Source organism: Mus caroli, chromosome 7 (assembly GCF_900094665.2).
Source record: "Mus caroli chromosome 7, CAROLI_EIJ_v1.1, whole genome shotgun sequence".
Taxonomy (NCBI): Eukaryota; Metazoa; Chordata; class Mammalia; order Rodentia; family Muridae; genus Mus; species Mus caroli.
The window spans coordinates 134,969,663-134,990,714 of record NC_034576.1 but is presented as its reverse complement, the minus strand read 5'-3'; the positions used below and the strand labels follow the sequence as shown (position 1 = coordinate 134,990,714).

Here is a 21,052-nt window from a genome sequence, read left to right as displayed (position 1 = left end):
ATGTGTGCGTGTGTATGGAGTCGAGGAGTAGGCATAGACTACCTCTAATCACCTTATGCTTTTTGGGTTGTTTTTAGACAGTCTCTCATTGAACCTAGAGCTCACAGACTGACTGGCCAGTGAGACCCAGGCTCCACTTTTTTCTATACCCCTTCCCTGACCCTGCACTAAAGTATACTTAGCACATACTGCAGTACTTTAATTTTTACAGTTATTAGGGTTCTAAATTCAGGTCCTCATGCTTGCATGCCAAACACTTTACTGACTAAACCATCTCCATGGCCCTTATATTTTATTTATATTAGCTTCTAAAAATGTTCTGTAGTTTTGCATAGATCAATACACAGAAGGGCATTCCTTGGTGAGTGTCCTGCCCCAGGATCCCCATTTGTCCTCCCTGTAGACAGCTGATGTTAGTTTAGTTCTTTTATATCCTTTGAGACTCCTGTCCATTAGTACACTATCCAGTTTCTCCCCAGTGGGAGCTGCTGTACCCTTTCTTCTATTTCCCTCCTTTTGACTTGGCACTGTCTGGAAGGTGTTCTGTTGAGAAAGCCATACTCTCATAGCCCTCCCCTTATTCACGCTGCTCCCTCTGTTAGATGGTCAGGGTACTTCCCAGCCTAGCAGCACCACATGGCCTGTGTACTTTGTCTTGTAGGATGGATGGATATGCGCTCAAGGCTCCTGTGGTTCACAGGGACATGGGGAAGAGTAGCAGCAGTGTTGGACTAGGACACTGGCGAGTTGTTCCCATGCACCTCACGGTGGACCTGCTCCTCTCTGCGGCAGTTGGGTTCCACTGAGTTTTAGAGGAAGCAGTTTCGTTACTTAGCCGCCTTTGTGATTTCTCTGCAGAGGGGCCCAAGCCCCTGTGTGGTCTCTCAGAGAATGAGGCTTCTCCAGGGGGTGTAGTCAGTATTGCTCAAAGCCTTCTGTACTGACTCTGACCCTTGGGCCACACCCAGTAGCAGGCATGACCAGGCCAGTCAGGCTGAAGCAGCCTGGCTCCACCAGCCCTGCTCGGCGGGACCTCAAGTAGGCAGATGCTCCTTCTGGGCACTTGATAGGTTTGTGCCGCATGAACATCACAGCTGTAGTGCTTGTTTGCCAGTTTGTTAATAAGTCAAGTGTACAAGGGCCTGCTCAGGCAGAGGACATGTAAGGGCGTGGGAGGGAGCCATCCGGGAAGGCTTTGTAATCTTGATAGCACTGTGGTGCAGGGTCTGGGACCTCACAGAGTCCAGGTTTGTTACGCTATGTGTTATTAAGCATGGACTTTCTCTTTTTAAAGTTATTTTACTTGTGTGTGTGTGTGGTGTGTGTGTGTGTGCATGTGTGTATGTGTCTGTATGTGCATGTGTGTATGTATGTGTAGTGTGTGTGGTATGTGTGTATATATGTGTGTGTGGTGTGTGCACGTGTGTATGTGTATATGTGGTGTGTGTGTGTGTGTGTGTGTATATGTGTGTGGTATTTGGTGTGTGTGTATGTATGTATGTATATATGTGTGTGATGTGTAGTATGTGTGTGGTGTGGTATGTATATGTGTGTGTGTGTATGCATGTGTGTGTGTGTGTGTGTGGTGTGTGTGTATGGCCAGAGGTCAACCTTGGGTGGTGTTACTCAGCAGTCATCCACTTTGTTTTTGAGACGAGATCCCTCCTTGAGTCCTGGAGCTCACTGATATGACTAAGGTGGGCAGTGAGTCCTGAGAATCCACCTGACTCAGCCTCTCCGAGACTGAGAATACAAGTGCACACCACTGTGTGCAGATGCTATAACCAGATTTTGGGAATCAAACTCCAGCCCCCACCTTGTTTTTGAGAAAGCTTCTTCCTCTGGGACCTGGAGCTTGCCATTTAGGCTGGACTGGCTGGCCAGTGAGCCCTAGGGATCTGTTGTTCCTGCCTCACCAGAGATGAGATTGCAGACCTGTTTCCCCCCCTCCCCCCCCCCCCCCCCCCCCACACACAGCTTTCTGTGTTCTAAGGGCTCAGGTCTGCCTGCTCTTATGGTAGGCATTTACTGCTGGAGCATGTCCTCCGCCCCTCAGGTGTGAGCTTTGCCTCTCAGTGATTTCATTTACTCACCCATCAGTCATCAGCGATTCCCACTTCCTGGAGCAGAGAATGTGGTTCTGGATGGCTGCGTCTTCTACCTTACCACAATCCCAGCACACCCAAAATACTCGCTCAGTAAGCTTGGCTGAATCAACTGATGTACTTACTGACCAGATAGATTTTCCATGACCTCCATATACTATTGACTAAGCATGGGTTTTGTGCCCAAGTGCCAGGTTCTCATCTGTTCTTACCTATTAAATTTCATCTGTTCTCATCTCATTCGTGGTTAACTGTGATATCATTATTTAAATGATTTATTATCTGTATGCAGACATTGTGAGCCTACTTGAGTTTTTATTCACTGTGGGTATGCAGGAGCCCTTGGAGACCTGAGCAAGGTTATCAGGTTCCTTGGACCTGGAGTTAAAGGTTATGAGCCACTATGTGGGTCCTAGGAAGCAAACTTGGGTCTTCTGCAAGAGTGGTAAATGCTCCTAACCATTGAGCCATCTCTTCCACCCCTGTTGTTATTTTTAAGTCTGAGCGCCCCTGTTGTTATTTTTAAGTCTGAGCGCGTGAAACACCTCCCTAGCCTGGCTCGTGATTCAGGCCGGCAGTGTTGGTGGTTCGTGGAGCTGTCCTCTTCCATATGGCTACATGTCAGAGCTACTTACTTGGTTTGGGAGGTACGTGGAGGTGGAGTGTTCAGAGCCTGCAGTGAGCCTTGCTGCTGACGCAGTGAGTGGGCTTCCTGAGAGCAAGGACATCTGCACCAAAACCTGGTTCCGATGGTGCCGCTGAGGGATGACGGCAACAGCGTGATAAGTACAGCGGCAGCCTGCGGCCTTGGCTGTCTGTCAAGCACTGTAGGATATATTTTGGACAAATAGAACAAATTTCTGTTTCTTCTGGGGCATAGGTTATTTTTGATGAGGAAGATAGTGTATTTGTCTTTGGGAATTGGGTTAACCCTTTCAGGGTCCTTTGAATCTCTAGAGATGTGCAGAGTTTGGTTTGAGGTTTGAAAGAGGCTAGATAGCTTCCCAAGATGCCTTGCTTCTAGCCTGGGTGATTGGTTGGCTAGGCTATTTCCCCTGTAGCCAGCCACAGATTCCGCCCCTAGGTCTATACACTCATCCTTTACAGGTGACTTGGTGGAGAAGAATTTGCAGATGAGATAACTTGCCCTTTCTTCTGACTCCACACCCTGTCAAACCTAGGAAGGAAATCCCAGTGAGCAGCTGCTCCTCCAAATTTCTCCTGTTAATTCCCTGGCCTGTTCAGTAGACTAAATACCTGGATCGAGCTTAGAATTAAGACTTAGTGAAGCCTTTAGTGGGAGTCTCTTCTCTATCTAAATCTAGCTAGAGTCCAGTGATTCTTTGGTCTATCTGCTGACAGATGGTTGCTCTTGTACATCGAGGGTCCTCCTGCTGTGACGCTGCAGCCAATGCTGGAGTGGGCTTCCTAGAGCTGATCCTGCCCTTCGGAGCCCTCCCCATCCTGAGGACCAGATAGATGGCTCTGGCAGTGTGACCCAAGAAGGCTGCTACTTTAGTGGTTCTTGTCTGTCATAGACAGACCTGCTGAGCAGCCCTGAGCCTCTCAGATGTCGTTTTGGCAGCTGATGGTGTTCTTGAACTTGAAGTTGCAGTGATGTAGGATAGAGGAGAAAAGACAGAAAGCTCAAGTGTGATTGGTCACTCTGATTAATTTCTGTACCAACTCTGCAAAATAGATTGGGTCTGACACCACCTGATCAGGAAGGGGAAGTCTTGAAGTGTGCACTGAGGTCAGGATGTGCTTTCTATGTGGGTGGCGGATTGGAAAGCTTCGTGTCCATTGTGGTTCCTACAGAGCTCAGAGGTCTGTTCCCAGTATTACCTCCAGTGTATCACACACAAAATAAGCGTGATCCTGGCTTGGATGAGAATGTCGGCTCCATTCACCTCACTGCCTCTGTGATAAAGTGCCATAAGTGACAGTGGTTAGGAGGCTGCTCAGTGCCTCAGCCTTGGCTCTGCTATAAGCATAGGGGAAGCCATGCTTTTCCTTGTCTGGCTGATCACTGAAGCCATGCTGTTAGGAGAGCTGCGGTGTACCCTGGGCTGAGGTAGGTTGGCCTACAAGAAGCAAAGAACATTTCTACAGAAGGGCCCTACACCTCATAAGCATTTCCTGAGCTGAGGAGATTGCTGAGTGGGGAAAGTACTTGCCATGCAAATGTGAGGAGCTGAGTTTACTTCTCTAAAACTACTTAAAGCCAGTGCCGTAGTGCGTATCACCAACCCCAGGGCTCCCAAGGTGAGATGGGAGAATCCCTAGAAGCTTAGGTCCAGCCAGCTTGGAGTATACAGTGGAACTGAACACATCCCAGTATAGTGATTGTTCTGGGACCAGTGTGGGATTCCCATGTGCATGTAACAGGTAAGGAAACCGTGGCTCAGAGAGGCATAGAGCCACGTAGTGGCTATGTTCCTATACTTGGATTTCTGAGAGAGCTAGTTGACCCATTTGTCAGGTGAGGGTGACTAGGCTTAAAGGGAAGTGACTGGGCAGATAAGGTGGTGCTGGTCAGTGAGCGGCATTGCTAGGGCCAGAGTCCACACTTCCTAAGCCCCACCCCACCCTCACAGCCCACATTGACACTTTTCTGAATGCCTCCGTTTTTAGTTTTGTCTTTAATTTTTTTTTTAACCCCTCACCTCACCTCCTCTGTAAATCATGGATTGATTAAATTTGGTGTGATAGAAATAGGTCTGACTGATGGGCAGGTAGGTCATGATTGTCTTAGGCTAAGTGGCTTACCGTTACGGTAGCTTATCCCTAGGGCCCTGCCCTGTCACAGTCCTGTTCAGCCCATTCTGCTCTTCGTCCTGGCTTGGAGGAGAAGGTGCTGTGTAGCTCCGTACTGTCAGTAAGTACTAGTTCCCCGGTGGCCTGTTTCCCCGTTTCCTTCCTTTTGAGATGGCTTCACCCACTCCAGGCTGCAGCAAGTTCTCTCACGTGGCAAGTGGTGAGAACTGGAGTAGTGCACATACGAACCCACCCATCTCTTTGTTGTTTCTCATTGATAAACAAGTGCTTGACAGGCCACGAGTGCTGCTGGCCTCAGTATCAAGACACAGCATGGGCTCTCTCGTACCCGTGTGCAGATCTGTTCTGCTCTCCATCACAGGACATCTGTGTCTTGGGATAATGTCACTCCCTTCCCTCTCGAAATGTTTGCTTAAGAAGAACAGAAAATCCCTGTGACAGTGAGCCAGTGATTGGAATGCCCTGGAAAACTTAATTTACTATTGTGTTTTGTTTCCTCCCCTCTATTAAGAGGGGGAGGGGGAAGCGAAGGCCAGGCCCCTTTTTAGCTGTGCGCTGCAACTTCCAGGCCTTCCTCAAAGATGAAACTCCAATGGACTCTGATTACCTGGAATTCTGGCTATGACCGAAGAGAACAGCTTTTATGACACGCCTCCTTCTGAAGCAGGCACGGGGTTTGGGGAGACGTCCCTCTTCGTTTACAGATGTCAGGGTGCTCTGCACTTGCAGGAAGGAAAGTCCCCTCATCCCTTGAGCGCCCAGCGTCAGCAGTGAGCACAGTGACAGGATTTTCTATTTTTAGCCAGTCAGCGAGGACTTCGTCAGAGACAGTGTCTGCTCTCTGACGTGTGCTAAGGGTTTCAGTGGATCTAGGGGTAACTCCGTACTCCCACCAAACAGGACACTGTTTCCTAACCTTACACCTGAGATCACTAGAGCACAGTTTTCATGCATGGCCTTGTGTCTTAGCAACATAGTACAAGCTGTCCAGGGCTAGCTACAGAGTTCACCTTGGACTGATCTTGTAAGTACAGCTGGGAGACTTTGCAGCTTTCTGATGCTGATCCTCATCCTTGATTAGCAGATAGACATTGATGAAGCTCCTGCTGTGTGGCTCGGGACTGAGTTTGAGGAGGCCACACCTAAGTTGCACACATTACACATGAACTTTGAGAGAAGGGTAGAGTGTGCTGTGGTAGGCATGCAATGGGAGGCATAGGCCCAGGGGACACTGGGAAGGTGGATGAGCACAGATTCTGGCTGGAGTACTGTATGCACTTAGCTGAGCTGCACAGATAAAGATGAAAAGTGATGGCTTTGTATCCTTTTTTTCACCTTCAAGACAGCCCTCATCTGTCCATTCCTGCTGCCTGTAGTGTGGCCTGTGCTGCTGTGCTAACCTATATCCTAGAGGACTGGTGCTTGTCCTAGATTGCTTAAGAAGAGCTGCCTTCGAGAGGAATATGCACCATTTCCGAGTTAAAGCAGTGTGTGTGTGTATGTATGTTTGCGCATGTAAACATGTGTGGATGTGCACACAGGTAGGTATAGGTGTGTATGGGGTTGTGCGCATGTCTGTGTGTGTGTGTGCATGCATTCATGCATGTGTATTCTAAGACAGGGTCCCTCTAATTAGCCAGAACTTGCCAAGCAGGCTAGGCTAGCCAGTATGCCTGAGGGAATCCTCCTGCCTCTGCTTCCCTAGTGCTGGGATTATGTGGAAAGCTATGGGCTTGGCTTTTCCTTTTCCTTTTCCTTTTCCTTTTCCTTTTCCTTTTCCTTTTCCTTTTCCTTTTCCTTTTCCTTTTCCTTTTCCTTTTCCTTTTCCTTTTNTCCTTTTCCTTTTCCTTTTCCTTTTCCTTTTCCTTTTCCTTTTCCTTTTCCTTTTCCTTTTCCTTTTCCTTTTCCTTTTCCTTTTCCTTTCCTTTCCTTTTCCTTTTCCTTTTCCTTTTCCTTTCCTTTCCTTTCCTTTCCTTTCCTTTTCTTTCCTTTTCTTCCTTTCTTTGTTTCTTTTTCAAGTAAGTCCTAGAAATTTAACTCAATTCTTCATGTTTGCAAGGCAAGCACTTTACTGACTGAGCCATTTCCACAGAGTCTAGTAGATATGACAGCCTTTGGAGTTCAAGCAGCTATAAATTGAAGCTTTGTGTTTAGTAGATCTAAGTTGAGGCTTGTCAAATAGGTAAGCTTCAGGTTTAGTGAGAGACCCTGTCTCAAAAAATAATTGTGCATATACACCACACCACACACACACACACACACACACACACACCACATATACACACTGGTAGCTTTTCATGGATACAGATTCCATTGTGAGGTTTTCCTAAATCAGCATTGGTACTGAGCATATTCTTAATGTTAAATTCTGACTACAGAGGCTTGTGTTCGTCTCTTTCTTCCTGTCTTTCCTAATCAATCTTCCATGAGTACTGAGGAGCCTGGGCTAAGTTGAAGTGTGTACAGTGGTGGGGCTGCACATTCTCAGGACCTTCCTCAGGCAGAAATTGCAGTAGCTTTCCTGGTCTGGAAGGTAGCACTCTGGATGAAGTCCCTAAGCAGCTTTTCATGCAAGGGCACCCCGCTGGTGGGTGCAGCTCCCTTCTCTGGGCAGCCGAGCCGAGCCGGGAGCAGGCCTGCAGGACCCAGCTGCCTCAGCTCTGCTCACGCTTCTGACTTGTGATCACGAAGACAGGCACTCCCCCAGATGTTCATAAATGTGCTCCTGGATCCTGACTCCAGATGACTTGTCACGAAAGTTTCAGTGTGCATAAGACCTTCACAAAGATCGTATGGCCGTCTCCTGCTTCCTTTGCTTAATGAGAGGGGAAGTGGAATGCTAAGACACTGTCAGGAAAATCAGTGTCTGTGGCCAAGTCCACGCTTAGGTTCCGGTCAGGGTTCCGTTTTTAAGACACTGAGATACTGCTGCCTGTATAACCACACAGACTGAATAGAGATGTTAAAAGGAGGAAGAGGCTCAGTTGTCCTGGCAGTTTCTAGTGTGGTCAGTTTCTTTTAAAGGATTAACCTTTCAAAGTGGATGATGGACACCTTCTCTCAGTGAACTCTTGCAGTCTTAAGATTCATGGGGAATTGTGTAGTTTGCAGAGCTCCCGTGTGTTAACTCATTTACCATGCACTCCTGCCACAGATGTTCCATATGTGCTCAGCATCATTCTCTGGGAGCCAAGTGCCTGGCCTACAAGTGCTATCGCATGGCTGCTTTCAAGAGTGTAAGCCCACGAACCTCACTGAAGTATATGGGAGAAAAGCAAGACCGTTTCCTGTTAGGAAGAACTTGTGTGAAAGAGCAAAAAAAGCTATTCCTGTCCCTGTGGTATCAGAGAGAGGCCCAGGCTAGGTGTGGTAGTGCACAGCTATAGTCCCAGAACTCAAGGGACTGAGATAGGAGGATTGACATTTGAGGCCAGCCTGGGCTACAAAATGAGTTTCAGGCCAGCCTAGTCTATAGGATAAGACCCTGTACCAAACAGAGGGGCAGAGAAGAAAGCATGAGTGTGCTAAGGAGGGAAACAGCCAGGAGTAGGCCTGGACTTGAGTGTTGGTCTTACCCTGCTGGCATTGTGGCACTGGCGGGTGTTTGGGCTTAGGTTCTTCTGGCTTTGAAGTGTGGGTAGTTTTAGCTTGTTAGACTGAAGCCCAACATCAGAAACAGGAAGTAGACATGGAATAGTGGAGGTAGGAATACTTCCGTCTTCCCTAGTGTATCTTGTGTTGTTTTTCTGACACATCTTCCAAACTCCTGACGACTGCTAGTCTTCAATTCTATACTTTTATCATTTCAAGAGCTTGTTACAAATGATATCATATAGCAGTTTAACCCTAGGGGAGTCACTTTTTTAAGCTCAGAATCGTTCTTTGGGAGCTCGTGGGGTCTGAGACTAGTTCCTCTTTTTCTGCTGAGTGGTCTTCCCTGGAATGGATGAGCCACTGTTTAACCAATCACCACTGAAGGACATTTGGATGGGTTCCTGATTTGACTGTTATGAATAAGGCATTTGTGGCAGGCTTTGAGGTGACCATGTTTAATTTTCCAGGCTAAACGCTGAGGAATGTGATCGATTGCTAGGCTGTGTAGTAGCTGCCTGAGTGGGTTTCTGAGGGTCACGCGTGCGATGGACAGGTGGCCACCTGTGGGAAGTTATAAGCGTGGGAGCTGATCCACCAGGGATCCGAGCCCAGCTTTTGGACTCAGTGCTGGTGAGCTTCTTCATGTGTCTGTGAAATGGGGAAACATGAGCCTACTTTACAACTAATGTGTGTAGAGCAGCTTTTACTAGCATAGTAGGTAATTGCATGAGTTTATTTTATTTTGGGGTGATGTTAGTTTCAGACCAGGTATGATAGATTTGAAGCTGGACTTGAGCTCCTAGTCCTTCTGCCCCCACCTCTCAAATTCTGGGATTATAAGCATGAGCTATAATGCCTGACTTGTTAATTCATTTTCTGCTGCTATGATAAAATAACTGAAGCTGGGTAACTTTATAAAGAATAGACTTTATTAAGAGGGAAGGTTTCACGGTATGGCTGAAGAATTGTCTCAGCTCTGAAGGGTTGGAGGCAAATGATAAATAATATCACATTATGTGGAAAGGGAGAGAACGTAAAGTGAGACAGGCGTGGCCAGGCACATGCTTTTATAACTTTTTTTTTAATTAACTTAGTCCCATGATACCTGCTAAAGCACTGTGCCCCTGCTCTATGCCCCCTTAACTTGGCTACCCTGGGAATTGGGGACTCCTTAGAGACAGACCACGGTAGTGCTCAGTAGATAGAAGCTGTTCTAAGTGAGGTTACAGAGAAAGCCAGCTGGGTCAAGGGGCAGCCTCAAAGACAGAAGACAGCTTCAAAGGCAGCTAGGTTCCGGTCTTGTCACCCACCCTCCTGGAATCACCTTTCCCTTATTCTCTGGAAAGAGGTCTTCTTACACTGGTCTAGGTCGCTGGACAGGGACCAGCGTTCCCTGATGGGGTTCTTTGAGCCTGTGTTACTTACTGGTCAAAAGAATCCTCAGCAACTTGAGATTGTGCCAAGCTCTGCTGGTCTGGATTAGCCTCTCCAGGTCTATATATACCCAGACTCGAAGAAGCTGCTGTGACTTAGCCTAATTCCAGAAGTGTGTGCTGAGCTCAACTTGTTCAAGGGATTGTGCTGAAGCGTGTAAAGGGCAGAGACTCTTCCAGCTGATCCCAGAAGCCAGCTCCAGCCACAGCTCCTGGGAGCCACCATGTTGCAGAATAAAGTCTGCATTCAGCGTGGCTCTCAGAGCTCAGGGTCTTTCCAGCTCTCTGTCCTGCAGCATGGCTGCCAGAGTGCATACCATTCTCCACATCGTGTTCTGACTGCTTCATTACAACCGTTTTAAAGGCCACACAGCCTTCAGCCATACAACTCTACTGTAGTTTATTTAACCAGTCCCCTGTGAGTGGGCAGCCAGGGTGTTCCTGCCCTAGGCTCCTGTGCAGGGGAGGCTTTACTACTCCCCCCCCCCCCACACACACACACACTGTCCTTCCCTCTGTTCTCAGCTTGTATATAGTGCTGCCTCTTTTCAGAGCTGTGAGGGCAGGAGTGAGGCCACACTCCTTCCTTCTCTAGACCTTTGGCCATTTACTGACCACTCGGGTACACAGGTGCTTATAGCACTCCACCCCAAGTGCTGCCTCTGCCAGCTCCCCTTTGTAGGGGCTAAAGTGGGGGTGGAGCTGGTAAGAGTAGGGATGCCCATTTTCCAGCTTTGTGCAGAGCTGTGGCTGGAAGGGCTGTCATGTTTCCATGGCAACGGATCTCCATAGTATTGCTTTTACTGGCCTCCCAGTTTCACCAGAGGAATGGACCCTGATACAGCCAGGCCCCTGCTGATGGAATTTAAGTCAACTGGAAAGGATGACTGGATGTCCATCCCTGGAAAGAGTGTTGGGACTCCCAAGCTCCTCCATGAAACTAGCGGTAGTAGCTACTGTCAGTGATTTCTCAGATGAACCGGGCACAGAGGAAAAGGCCTGACCTCTGCTTTCCTAGGATACAATAACGTTAAGGGCAGCTAGAGTTATTTCTTATTTATCAAGAGGGAAACTGAGCCCCACAGAGAAATCAATATATTTCAAGAGTGAAGATTCCAACCCAAATATGCTGGTCTTGGGCTCTGAGTTTATGACCACCAAGCCTACCTCAGAGCCACCTCAGAGAAGGAAATGCTGAGTTTACCTCCCAGGCCTTGTGCCAGTGGCTGCCTGCCCTAGAACTGAATTGAGGTTCACACCCAGAAGGTGATGGCTGCCATCAGGCCTCCCCTGCTGAGGCAGCACAAAGGGCCCTTTTGAAGGGCGAGTCCAGGGGCACCCCTCCTGGCCTGTTCCTGATCCAAGCATGCAGGGGGCCAGCGGGCACTTCTGGCCCTGCTGTTGAGCCAGAACTTGGCGGAATGGTTTGACATTCTTTCCTTAAACACATCACACTTGGTTGGGACACACAGTCTGTAGACTGATGTGGTACTGAAGCATGAAGCAGGTCTCCCAGCGCCACTGGGGACTCTTGACCCCCCTGGGCCTCCTTTCCTGAACAGTCAGGCTGTATAAATGCATTGACTACCCTCCTCCCCGTCCCTGATTTTGCACTTTGGATGAACCTCGTTTTTGAAGAAGCTAGAAGGTTGCTTTCTGTGTTTACCAGCTGGCCTGTAACAGCAGAGTCAGTAGCACCACTGTAAAGTCTAATTGAAGTAAACAGGAAAACATGGTTTACAAGCTGGATGAGAAGCGAATGCCAGGGTGCAGTTCACTTTTACACAGCAGCTTCTAAAACATTTCCTTGTGCTGAACCAGGTCCGTTCCTAATCACAGATTAGGAGCCGCTTCTCTTTTTCTTTATTGCTATGATTACCGTTATTTTTTAGGTTTTGATGGTGGTCTTCCAGTCCTTATATCCATGTAACTTTCCTTTGAAGGTCAAACCACAGACTGATGGGGATGGGGTATTAAGATCAGAGAAGTCACCTTGTAAGGAGTGGCTTTTCAGACCTGTGCAGTTTCTTCCTTTGCTCGGTGGGACGTCATGAACAAGGAGGCTGCCTGATGATCTTTGGCGAGTGATAGTACCGAGGAGGTCTGGGCAGTAGCACTTGGTTTGGTCCACTCTGGGGAAAGGGACACGTGTCTTTAAATCGACCTTCCTGATTTGTTTGTAGCAGTTTTCCTAAGAGGGTAGATGAGGTAAGCCAGTGTCCAGCTCTGGATCCCCTGCCCCCTTTGATATTGGATGTGGGGATGAGGAATATTGATCCTTTGCCAGTCTAAACTTGTCCTAATGTGAGCTCGGTGTGCCCGAAAAGCCAGCCCAGCCAGTGATAGGATGCTGTACTGCCAGGAACCACATATTGCTAGCACCTCAGAACCTGTGCTCTTGAAGATGTCTCGTGGATCCAAATTTGTTGCTGTGTCTGGCAGAGCATTGGCTATGTTAGATGCCTAAGGCTAGCTGGTGTGTGTGTGTGTGTGTGTGTGTGTGTGAGAGAGAGAGAGAGAGAGAGAGAGAGAGAGAGAGAGAGAGTGAGTGAGAGAGATCTAAGAAAGTGATTCTTGCCCTTGGTGACCTCCCAGAGTGCACTTCCTTTAGTAAGGATATGGTTCCATCCCTGTGGGGTTCTCTGCATTACACCTGAGGCATTCCTAGTCCTGAGCCCATTGCTTCTCTTTTTGTCTTTCCAGGCTGTTGACTACTTTTGGCCATTCCCAGAGGGCCTTGTCACCAGTCTGAGCAACTGATGGGGAGCTGTTTCTAATGACCTCACTCTCCGGAATGCCCAGGTATCACTGTTAATCAAGTCTTCCCCCCTGAAGATGGCCTGTGCCCAGCCTGGGATGCCGCCCAGTTCCTGAGGTCCTTACCATGGTGATGATCCTAAGGAGAAGCCTCATCAACCAGGGAGCTGACTCTGGAGCACACAGGACCTTCATCCCTGAACTGGTGAGGGCCTCGAGCACTGCGTTTCTTTCTCCTCTGTGGCATTGGGGTGCAGGGAGGGCTTGTGGTGTGGCTGTGGATGGGCATCTGGGCCTGACAATTTGGAAGTGAGCAGAGCTCTGTGAATGGTCGAGGCTGGGACTGTGTGCAAGGGAGCAGAGTGTGGATTTGTACGCAGGGAGACAATAGCTGGATCCAGGCTAGAGCCGACTTGATGGGGTAGGAAGGTCATGCCAGAGGCGGCTCAGAGTAGCCCAGCACTCTGTTCCCCTCCACCTAAAGAGAGAGGTGGCTGGCGTCCACGATGAGGGTGCCAGAGGACGAGCCAAGATAAGGCTGTCTCAAAGGGCAGTGCTGCTTGAGAGCCACCACCTGAGGGTCGGGAGTGGTAGATTAGGGGGAAAGGAAGCACAGTTTGGCAGTAAGGTGGCAGGTCCAGCTGCCCTCTGACTGTCTTGTCACCTGCCCTCCTCAGATCACCCATTTGTGTGCCCTCTACCAGGTGGTGATGGGCTTCACACTCAGCCCTTTGGTGGGCTTCCTTTCCTTGTCTCATGCTGGCCAATACCACATTGTGACAGCTGAAGCCCCTTCCCCAGGGAGTTTGGTGAAATACTTGGGACCTGCACGTGTTCTGTAGGCTTTCACAAGTGCGTGTCCCGTGGACTGGCATAGGCCAGCAGAGTTGAGGAACCAGTGTAACTTGGAGCTGAGTAACTTGCCCTGTTTGTGTAGAGTAGCTCCCAGGCTAGAGGTAGGATCTACCAAGCATGCATACAGTGGCCCTTTAAGAACCATTAATGCCAATTCATAGCTGATACCCTGTTGAGATCCAGGTGTGCTGAGGAGGATGGCTGGTCTATAGGCATATCAGAACCTCACAGAACTGAGGTGCTGGGTGTGGCCTCAGAGGCTGAAAAGAAGTGGCTTAGCAACCACTGGGCCCAGTCCGACTTTCCAAACAAATAGTTGAGAGCTGAGACCTGCAGCAGGGCAGTGACTGCCTCAGCGCCCACTTCTTCACCTCATTCCCACCCATCAGCCCCACTGCTTGGCCTGTGTCTCGGCCTCCTTTCTTAGGCTGATATTGGAACACTTATCTCTGAGCTGTTCTCTCTCCCAGCACTGTAGGCACAGGGAGAGAGAAGCAGCTAAGGTTCATGTGACTGAGGACACCTGGGTCATCCTAGCAGGAGTGGAGCCACTTCAGCCATTGTACCTTCCTTCCAATTCACATATAATGTGTATCTGCAAGATGGTCACTTCCCACTGTTATCCCCACCCTCACCCACCAGCCACCCTCATCTTAATCTGCTGGCCTCTCTCATGGAGATTCTTGTGGTAACTGGGCCGCTCCTGGCTCTTAAAACCTGTGTTTCACCCAGCAGCCATGTGGAGTACCAGGCAAGTCTGCCCGGCAGAACCTTCCACTGGCTTCCTGCCTCCTGAGTACTGGAACTTTCTGCTTATTCCACTCGGCCAGTACTGTCCTCCACCACAGAGATGCCAACCTTAGGACCTTTGGATTTCTTCCATAGCCTAGAACTCTTCCCTTAACACCACTCTGTCCTCCTTCCTTTCATGTGTGGCCACTCTCCCTCAGATTCAGTCCTGCCCACACTGAGACGGTCTGCCCTTTTTCCACCCAGGATTTCCCTCTCATACCACTTTCTAGCAGGTCACCAATGGGTCTTGGGTATTGAGTGATTCCTCATGCTAGGGCGGACACTTAATGAAAGCCAGGCATTTGCCTTTCTCTCCGGAACCATGACTATTGCAAAATAGTTGTTCAGTTAAGAGTGCACACGTTCCATTGCCACAGCTTCTGACCTTGTTGTTCTGGTCCCTCTGTTTAATTTGTAGCCGAGGGATCACACATAGGCGTCATGCTTGTCTTGTCTTTGTTGTGAGTAGTAACTGGTTTTCTGGTGCAGGATCTGTAGGTAGTGCCTGAGTGGTCTTGGGCAGAGGGGCTGCCCAGAGTCCCCGGGGCTGTGCTTCTGAGGGTTGAGCTGTAGTATTTGCCTCCACAGCGCCTCTGTGCTTGTCTAGTATCAAGGTAGGACTGGGCCGGGGCTGGCCACAGAGCTGGTTTCCAGTACCAGGGCCCAAGGTCATGGAAGGAGCCCTTCCTGAGCCCTACCTTGATGAACATGGCCTTGTGCCTTCCCTAGGGGAGGAGCCTTGCCTTCCTAGAACAGAAGGGCGGGACTTATTCATCCCTCCCTCAGGGCTCACAGCCTGCACTTGCAGGCACGTTCCAACCTCTGCTGCCCTTCCAAGGAGCAGCCTTCTTGCCTCTGCTCTTCGCTGTTGGCCTATGTAGGCCCAGAACCATCTGTCTCCTCCTCTCTGCTCCAGATGGCAAGTCAGTGGTGAGCGCTCTCTCTCTCTCTCTCTCTCTCTCTCTCTCTCTCTCTCTCTCTCTCNCTCCCTCCCTCCCTCTATCCCTCTCTCCCTCTCTCTCTCTTTCTCTCTCTCTTTGGAGAGAGCTTTTCTTGTCTGTGAGTTTGTTGACATCTTACATACTGACTGTTTGTTCCATTCTGGGCCTGGTACAATATAAGGGGAAGTACAGTGTGGCCACAGAAAGTGTGGAGAGTGCCATGGAGGGTGCTCAGGCAAGAGCAAGGATGTATCCACCTCTGTCCCTTAAATAGGCAGGAACTGTGACTCAGAGAACTCAGGATGGGAGTACATGGACTATCCAGAACCTTTTGGCAGTGGCAGAGCCTCTGAAGGTTGCAGCTACCTCAGGGAAAGGAGTTGTGTGTGTGCCTGAAGAAAGATCCAAATAGTGTGAGCCTAGTGATGGGCTCCCTGAGACGGAGCCCGAGGTCAGCCAGTCCTCTCTGTGAGCAGCAGGGCAAGTTGCTGGGGTCCACGAAGCACACAAGCTGCCACCAGTTAACACAGAAAAGATGGGAAACCATTTCTTCAGTTTTCTAATTAGACCAAAAAGATAACAGAAGTAGAGGTTAAGATTTCAAAAAGGAACAGGATTCTAGGGAAGCTGGGAGCTTTGGGATGGTTGAAGCAGCCTCCGGGGTATGGTGGTGTGGCATTGGCTCCTCTGAGTCACAGAGGGAAGGTCTGAGACACCCTAGGCAGAAGGTTCCCTAGACCCTTCGACCATGGAGCACCCCCAGCTGCTGCCCTGAGTCCTGGTGAGGAACGGGAAGACCTGTGGTGGTACCTGCCCTTTCATGGTCTTCACGCTCTCATTCTCTTTTTAAGAACTAGTGCTGTATACCTGTGATCGCAGTATCTGGGGGGTGGAGGCAGGAGGATCAGAAGTTCAAGGCCAGCTTTGGCTGTATAGCTAGTTAGGGACCAGCCTGGACAACACGAGACCCTGTCTCAAAACAAAACAGCAAACCTCAAATTCTGGTGACAAAGGTAGCCTCTCCTTACTCTCAGGGGAGGTGCAGGAGCAAGAACTGACAAGTGCTTAGCGTGTTCCCTCTGGGCACAGGAGCCCACTCCTCTGGGACTGACTGGTATGGGAATAGGCTATCCTCACAGTCCTGGTGTGACTTACATACTAGGTAGCCATGACCATGTCTGGTCCTCTTTCCCTGGTCTGCCTGGTTGCTTTCCTCTGTCAGAGGGCTTTTCCTTCTCATGTTCTAACATTAGCCACCACCACTGGAAAGCAGCCCAGACGTTTGACCCTGGAGCACTGAACTCCCCCAGCTCCTGCCATTCGCCTCCATGCAGGCCAAAAGCCTGTTGTTGTTTCCAGAGTAACCACCTCCTTAGGCCAGGCCAACTTTCTCTCCCAGCCTACTCTAGATCCTGAAGACCAGAGAAGACAGGCTAGTGGCTACTCTGGGCAGAGGACAGTATATATAGATATAGACTGCATACTGTCCTCAAACCATGCACAGCCAGTTGCAGAAAAGGCACTGCCTTCTGCACTGCCACGTCAGAGTGCCCATTATGATGTTGGTAGCCACATTAGGCCTTGTGTCTCACTATCTAGGTACAGGAAATCTTCAGATTCCTTGTTAGGCCAACTTGACACTTTGACCTCAACAGCTCCAAACCCCTGGGTCTTTGGCTGACCACAGAGTAGCTGAAGTCTGGTGTCTTTCATCTTGGGTAGATATATGTGCTATAGGGACTTTTGTGCCTGGGGAGACCCTTAGCCTTGAAGCTGGGGCTACCTTGGCATCTCGGAGTTTCCTGTCTCCGTTGCACTGTTCCCTTCTGCCTCCGTTCATCTTTTCAGGCCCGGATTCCTCTCTTCTTTCTGCTGCTGGGGCTTGCTGAGTTCTGTTTGAGAGGCAGGCATGCTGCAATGCTTAGTCTTGGTATGTGGTATGAGCGTCTCCCTTCACACTGTGGCTCTCTGTGTACTGTGTCAGCAAAGGGGAAAGTGGCTCAGTTGTTTTAGGCAGTAACCTTTGAAGAAAGTTGTGAGAACCATGAGCAAGGCCTGGCATTTCTGTGTGTGCTAGCTTCTCCTTTGGAGCCTTAATTAGGTCTTTATAGAGGTCCAGGCCTTCTTCAGTCAGACAGATGTCCCTGAAGCCTCAATTTGATTTCCAGCTATTGTCTTTCCTAGGCGGACCTGACTCCAGAGGCTTCTCTCGTGACAGGAATCGTCTCACTGTGACTGAGCCTTGCTGGGTTGGGTTCAGACACAAAGAGGGAGACGTGCAAAAAGCAAGCAAGTTCTCGCTTCCTTCCCTGCAGACCTTAGCGTGCAGTTGAGCTCACTCTTCTGCAGATTCCAGAAGTCTCGGGAGGCCTCACAGCCAGAGTCCCTTTGGCTTGGCACAGTGATCTGCTTATCCCTCTTCCCACTCTGGGAATAGAGGATTTGAAGAGCAAGAAGCCTGGCTTTAGGAATGGCATGTGCCAGTGGGAATTTTATTTTGTATTATTGGTAGATTTGAAACAGGAAGGCTTATGTCAGCTTGGAGCCAGAAACTCCTGGATGCCATTTTGCCCAAAGTGAAATCTTTAGGCAAACCTGCCAGGGGTCAGCATGTGCTGTGCCTAAGACCCAGGGAGCTGTTGGGGATGAGATATTCCGGTACTGCTTCACTGCAGAGGTAGGGCTTAGAAATAGAAAGCAAGACAGGGTTGGATCCTAACATGGGATCCAGCATGAAGCCAGTCTTCTTCTTCTTCCTTTTTTAATGTGTATAGATATTTTGCTAGGCTGTATGTGTGTGTACCATGTACATGCCTGGTATCCATGGGGGCCCAAAGAGAGTGTGATCCTTGGGACTAGAGTTAAAGATGGTTATAAGCCAGTTAGGAGCTAGTGTTGAACCATAGTCCTCTGTAAGAACAGCCAGTGCTTTCAGCTGCTGAGCTATCTCTAACCTCAGGGTTCTTCATTAGATGCCATCTCTAACCAGCTCAAACAAAATGAGTGTTAGTGGAATAAGGGTGGAAAACCCACAGGCTGTAGAAGGGTATGTAGAACATACCCAGAAAGGGCAGGGCCAGAGTGAGACAGGTTTAGAAACAGGTGCTAGGGCCCATGCAGGCCTCCCTTGGCCCTCTGCTCCTGTCAGTGGAATGAGCAGACCTTGAGCTCTCCCCTAACAAGGCACAGGCGGCTGTACTCTGCTTCCCGCTTGTGCATGTGAAGTCCCAAGCCCTCGTTGGTGACACTTGTGTGCTAGTAGTGCACACTCACTATGCCAGCCTTCCTTCCTGTTCTCCTCCACTTTTTGTGGTCCCTGTCTTGGTGTAGCTAACTAGGAACCACACAAATGGATGTTGTCCTTGAGCCTGGGTATCCCTGGGCACCAAAGTTTCCCTTGACAGGCAAGGCACCCTGGCAGGAGGTCAACCCCATTCTTTCTCAGAACCCTTCTCTGGAAAGTAAGCAGCCTCTCTGGGTTCTGTAGGTTTCTGCACTTGGTTGTGTGGGTGGCACAGTCCTGATGGCAGACTCCCCTGTGTTTGTCACCTGGTCTCTGTTGGGTGACTTTGGTGTGGCTTTCAGCTGCACATCCTGCAGCACTAGCCATGTTAGCTGAGATGGAGGCAGGCACAGCCCCTTTGAACTCTTTCTAGATATTTCAGTGGGTGGCTATAGATAGTTATATACCAGAGGGTGACCTGACCCGGTGGTGTTAAGGATTGTTTTAAGCCAAGAAGAGACCTGGAAGGGGTTGTTTATCATCAGTAACGTTGTCTATCAACAGCAGTCCAGGTGTTCCTCTGGAAACTGTCTCTGACCTCTACCCACCTTAGCACACAGTCTGTCCACCCACCCCCAAGTTCCATCTCTCTGTAATGTAATGAGTTGTCTGTGTGACCATGTTCTCATGGAGATTTGAGCCCTTCTTCTCTTCTTTGTCCTCAAGTCTGGAAAGGACCGTCCTGTCCATTAAACCCCTATGAGATAAATGTACTGCTGGCCAAGAGCAAAGGTACTCTTGCCATATTGGGCACTGGGATGGGGTGAGGAAGCTGGTGCCAGGCATCTGCTGTGTTATCTGAGTGGGCCAGGTGTTGCTAGTCGTCCCCACCCTCCTCCTGACACTTTATGAACCAACCCAGGCTCCCACCCACTTTTCACCCTAAAAGCCCTGCCTCTTTTTGTCATGTGGTCGGCCTGGGGTTCCTCTCAGAAGCTACAACCCTGTGTAACAGGCTGAGAACTTCATTTCCATTGTATGATCAACCCCTAGCACAGCCTGGATACAGATAACTGTCCGTTCCTGTATGCTGAGTATACTGTAACTGAATGTGAGGTAGCCAGTCTCTGGAATGCTTGAGGAAGACCTTCCTCTCAGGGTCCTGACTAGTATGTCTGCTCCTCACTCGCCATCTGAGTAGGCCACTTGACTTGGATGCTAGATGCACAAGAGCCGCCAGAATATTCTGTGCTCAACTTACTGTCTAACTGTGAATTCTCAGCATCTTTTCATGTGTTCAGATGAGGGAGGTGTGGATTGTGGGAAGACAGAAAGCAGTGGAGTGGGAAGCCCAGTGAATGAACAGTGCCCAGGAATTGATCGCCATAGCTCTCAGGCTGAGCCCTGACGAGCCAGTGAGTGTCTTGGCTTCTGAGAGGACGATTGATTGACAGCTTCACTGTAACCATAAACAGCTGTGAGGCATCAGCCAGCATTCCCTGGGTAGAAGAGATGCTGTTCCTCCTGTATCCCCTGGGGAGCCAGCCACCAGGGAGTAGGTCCACTGCTCCATACTCCATAGGAGGGCCACCTCTCCAAGTATCTTCCCAGCACCTAATGAGATTTGGTTCTATGTTTGCATCAAACCTCCCCATGTTCTTCTTGCCAGGAGTCACAGGCATTATGTGTGGCTCAGAAGCCCATTAGCCTGCTCAGTGTGTAACTCTGGGGCCTTGAGGCAAAGGCCAGGCTCAGTCTTCTGCTGCAGATGTTGCCTCTTAGGCTACTTTCTTCCCTTTACTCAGCTGCTGCTGCCTAAGGGCAGATCCCCTGTAATTGTGACTTTAGAAAGAACTCAGTGCAGAGTCTCGTGACGGAAGAGTGAATAGCTTTTCTGCTTGTTTTCAGCACACGCCAAAGATGAGTCAAGGACCTACCCTCCTTTCTTGTGGAATTATGGGTGAGTAGCTACACATTATGGGCATCTTCTTCTAGTCCTTCCAGCCAGGTGAAACTCCAGAGGAGTCCTGGAGAGACTCCGTTCTGTGTTCAGTCCCCAGCGGGGCTGGAGTAAACCAACAGGGTGCTGGGCATGGGTGGGAGGCACAGGTGTGTGGTTTATTGGCACCATTTCCAAATCCAACATTGGGTTCTGACTGATGGTAGTTCATGGTGATCTTTTTTTTTTTTTTCACTCAGAAAACCTATTGTGGAATAGGAAGTAAAAATCCTTTAAAGTCTGGTGGGTGGTTCTCAATGTTAGCTCCTATTGTTGATTTTGTGTGTGTGTGTGTGTGTGTGTAAGATTTGCATTTTTCACATAATCAAGTACACTATGAACATAAAATATGTAAATTGTGTTTGGTTTTGCATGCAGTAATTGCTGTAGTATATAAATGGCTCAGGTCCAATATCTGTATAGTACTGTGCTGTGTGGATACGATATATGGATGTGCCATGGCGATGTGATTCTTACAGTCACGGGGTAAAGCAGCTCTTCGGGGGTTCTCTCAGGGTGAGTTTTGGTCTTTTGTCATATTTCTCAGGATAGTTCCAGAAGGAAGCTAGAAAGAC

General features: G+C 49.3%; 2 protein-coding genes across 3 annotated transcripts in view; both read left to right on the top strand.

Moving 5' to 3' along the window:
• The window catches only part of Eef1akmt2 (EEF1A lysine methyltransferase 2), a 75,204-nt gene extending 62,511 nt beyond the window's left edge, over window positions 1–12,693 (top strand). Inside the window, exon 7 of the transcript XR_003837244.1 lies at window positions 12,614–12,693. The gene's annotated coding sequence lies outside the window, so the exon portion shown is untranslated. The remainder of the gene's footprint in view (window positions 1–12,613) is intronic.
• The window catches only part of Fam53b (family with sequence similarity 53 member B), a 101,348-nt gene that overhangs the window by 22,480 nt on the left and 57,816 nt on the right, over window positions 1–21,052 (top strand). Inside the window, exons 2-3 of one of the 2 annotated variants that reach the window (XM_029480196.1) lie at window positions 12,614–12,872; window positions 20,387–20,438. In XM_029480196.1, the coding sequence (XP_029336056.1) occupies window positions 12,795–12,872; window positions 20,387–20,438 (130 nt within the window). In that variant the 5' untranslated portion in view covers window positions 12,614–12,794. Of the gene's footprint in view, window positions 1–12,613; window positions 12,873–15,059; window positions 15,245–20,386; window positions 20,439–21,052 lie in introns of those variants that run through there. The other variant, XM_029480197.1, reaches the window with a different exon arrangement.